The 2970-nt window shown below is 76.4% G+C and overlaps 2 protein-coding genes across 4 annotated transcripts; one reads left to right on the top strand and one right to left on the bottom strand.

Annotated features, from left to right (window-relative positions):
* Positions 1-12: 12 nt before the first annotated feature.
* On the bottom strand, positions 13-1556 carry LOC118157323 (glycine N-acyltransferase-like protein 3). Of its 3 annotated transcripts, none has more exons than XM_035311595.1 (4): positions 1403-1556; positions 438-545; positions 232-358; positions 13-163 (listed from the first exon to the last, which is right to left on the bottom strand). In XM_035311595.1, exons 1-4 carry the CDS (start codon positions 1412-1414, stop codon positions 42-44), a joined length of 369 nt encoding a protein of 122 aa, XP_035167486.1. In that variant the 5' UTR covers positions 1415-1556; the 3' UTR covers positions 13-41. The 3 variants fall into 3 exon arrangements, with proteins under 3 accessions (XP_035167486.1, XP_035167487.1, XP_035167485.1); XM_035311596.1 differs by lacking the exon at positions 1403-1556 and adding an exon at positions 864-1028; XM_035311594.1 differs by lacking the exon at positions 1403-1556 and adding an exon at positions 864-1028 and having other exon boundaries at positions 45-155.
* On the top strand, positions 1073-2964 carry LOC118157322 (glycine N-acyltransferase-like protein 3). The gene is made up of 6 exons (XM_035311593.1): positions 1073-1149; positions 1259-1340; positions 1754-1861; positions 1932-2052; positions 2341-2461; positions 2543-2964. Exons 2-6 carry the CDS (start codon positions 1263-1265, stop codon positions 2961-2963), a joined length of 849 nt encoding a protein of 282 aa, XP_035167484.1. The 5' UTR covers positions 1073-1149; positions 1259-1262; the 3' UTR covers position 2964.
* Positions 2965-2970: the final 6 nt, after the last annotated feature.

Genomic DNA, 2970 nt, shown 5'->3' on the forward strand with positions numbered 1-2970 from the left:
TGGGGATGTGCCCGGGGACCTTTGTGCCCTCCCCTCCCCACTCACTGCGCACGGGGCCGGGGCGGCTCAGGGCTCAGCATCGCTCGGTACTGGAAGGTCTTCATCCGCAGCCCCTTGGCCGCGGCCGCCTGGCACACGGCCTCGTGCACCCCGTCCTGCATCCCTGGGGACAGCCCCGTCAGCCAGCCCGGCGTGGGGGGGTGCGGGCGCACGGCTCCCCGCCCTGCTCACCCTGCATCTGGAAGGCTCGGCTCCAGTCCACGGCCTCGGAGCTCCCCAGCAGCGCCCGCCAGGCGCCCTCCTCGCGGTAGAACACGGCCAGCTGGTTGGCGTAGAAGTCCCCGGGGTCCGCCTGCTCCTGGGGGCACGGCGGGGACAGTGAGCACCCAGTGCGGCCGCCCCGACCCGGTCCCCCCCCTCCCCTCCCCGAGGGGCACCTCGGGGCGCAGGCGGGTGAGGACGACGGCGAAATCGGGCCACGAGTCCACCAGCACCTGGTGGGCGGCCGGGTTCCCCCGTGCCACCGTCATCACGGCCCCCAGCACCTGCAGGACGGGGTCAGTGTGAGGGGGCACGGCAGGGGGCAACGGGGTGGGAAACGGGGCTGGGCACGGCCGTGGGGACACACACACAGCCCGGTGTCCCCATCGCCGTCACAGCAAGGGGGGTCCCCAGCTCCGTGGGGGGGGGGCAGGGGGGTCCACGGGTCCCCATCACCGTCACGGCGATGGCACAGGGGTCCCCAGGGCCCATATCGCCGCCAGGGTGGGAGGGATGAGGGAGGTACGGGGGGGTCCTGTGGTCCCGGTCACCGTCACGGCGATGGCACGGGGGTCCCCGCGTGCCCCCCCCAGCCCCGTCACCGGCAGGGAGGCGGGCAGGCTCCTCCGCAGGGCATCCTCCAGGCGCTGCAGCTGCCCGGGGCACGTCAGGATCCGCATGGCTCCGCACCGGGGCAGGCTGCGCCGCCGCCGCTCAGTCCCCGCGGCACCGGGGGGGCATCGGGAGGGCACGGGGGGAGCACCGCCACGTGTCCCGGACACGCGGGGACGGGCCCTGCCCACCGCCCGCCCCGGGCACGGGGCACTCGCCCGGCCGTGACGGCCGCCCCGGGACCTGCCGGTGTCACCGCCTGCCCGCAGCCCCGGGGTGAGTGCCGCGGGGACCGGGGAGCCCCGGGGGGGGCGGCCGGGGCCGGGGTGCCCGGGGGTGCCCGGGGGTGCCCATCCGCCCCCCGCTACCGCCGGTCTCCGGGCAGGGCCATGCTGATCCTGCGGTGCCCGGCCCGGCTGCAGCGCCTGGAGGACGCCCTGCGGAGGAGCCTGCCCCGCGCCCTGCCGGTGAGCGCCCCGCCGCCGCCACCCCCGGCCCGCACCGGGACCCCGCCGCCCCTCGCCTCGACCCCCGCGGGCATCCCGCGCCAGCCAATCACGGCGCGGACGGGCTCTGTGCCAGCCAATGGCAGCCCGGCCTGCTTCCAGCCAGCCAATCCCCTCCCGGGTCCGCACCGGCCCCGGCAGGGCCGGTGCCACCGCCCCCACGCCCCCTGCTGACCCCGCCCCTCCTCTTGGCCCCGCCCCTCGGCGGAGCCCTGGCACCAGGCCACGCCCCCTCCGCCTTCACCCCGCGCACCCCGCAGGAGGGCGGCCATCTTAGGTGAGGGCAGGGCGGCCGGGGAAAGCCAGGCCGTGCTGCCCGAGGGGGGGGTCCCCGACGGCCGCCCCGTCGCTGACGCCCCGACGCCCCCCCCCAGGTGTACGGCGCCGTGCTGAACATCAACCGCGGCAACCCGGGGGACTTCGAGGTCGCAGTAGATGCCTGGCCTGACTTCGGCGCCGTGCTGGCGCGGCGCAGCGGAGAGGTGGCTGGCGGGCGCTCGGGGTGCGGGGCTGTGGCTGTGCCGGGGGGCTCAGCCCTGCCCTGCCCCACAGGCACCAGTGGACGACTGCTACTGGAACCTGCAGGCCGCCTTCTACCGGGACGTGGGCGCCTACCGGGCCCTGCTGGAGGCCCCGGGCTGCCTGCGCTGGGATGCTGCCTTCCACATCTTCGGTGGCTCCAGGGCACCGAGGGGCTGGGCTGGGGGGGACACTGGGAGCCTGGGTCGCGGGGGGCGTGGGACACTGGCGGGTGCTGAAGGGCACCGGGGCGCGGGATGCACTGGGGACAGGAGCTGGGGCACCGGGGGGTACCAAGGGCAGGGGCTGGGTGAGCAGGGTCCCTGGAGAGTGTGCTGGGGGAGGAGAGAGGGGCATTGGGGGGTCCTTGGGGATGCTGGGGGCACGGTCAGCAGGCACGGGGACAGGGAGGAGTGGGGCACCTGCTGCTGCCGCCCCCCAGGGCTGCAGGATGGGGTGGCCACGGTGTCCCAGGACATTGCAGCAGCCAAGGGCGTAGAGCTGGAGGTGTCTGAGTACTACACATACCTGCACCCCGACCCCAGCACCCTACCTGAGCCACAGTGAGCACCATCCCCATCCCGTCCGTGTCCCAGTCCCGTCTCCGCCCCGCCACCGCCCACGTCCCGTCCCTCTCCCCGCAGGCTGGACCCCGACGTGCGGGTGGGCACGCTGAGCCCGGCCCACGCGGAGCTGCTGGACGCGACGTGGGCGTACGGGGGGAACGCGCGGAGCCGCCGGTACCTGGGGGAGCTGCTGGAGCGCTTCCCCAGCCTGTGCCTGCTGGGCCGGGCCGGCGAGCCGCTCTGCTGGGCGCTGAGCGACGGCTTCGCGGCGGGGGCGCACGGCTTCACCCTGCCCTCCCAGCGCCGCCGCGGCCTCATGCGGGCGCTGACCGTCCTGGCCGCCCGCCGGGCGCTGGCCCGAGGCTTCCCCGCCTACGGGCACACGGCCACGGGCAACGGCGCCATGCAGCGGCTGCAGGAGGCGCTGGGGCACCGCCGCCTGCCCGGGCTGTGCCGCTTCGTCCTGCACAACCCCGCCCTGGCGCGGGCCGCGCCCTGACCCCCCC

This window comes from Oxyura jamaicensis, assembly GCF_011077185.1.
Source record: "Oxyura jamaicensis isolate SHBP4307 breed ruddy duck chromosome 5 unlocalized genomic scaffold, BPBGC_Ojam_1.0 oxy5_random_OJ71331, whole genome shotgun sequence".
NCBI classification, from domain to species: domain Eukaryota; kingdom Metazoa; phylum Chordata; class Aves; order Anseriformes; family Anatidae; genus Oxyura; species Oxyura jamaicensis.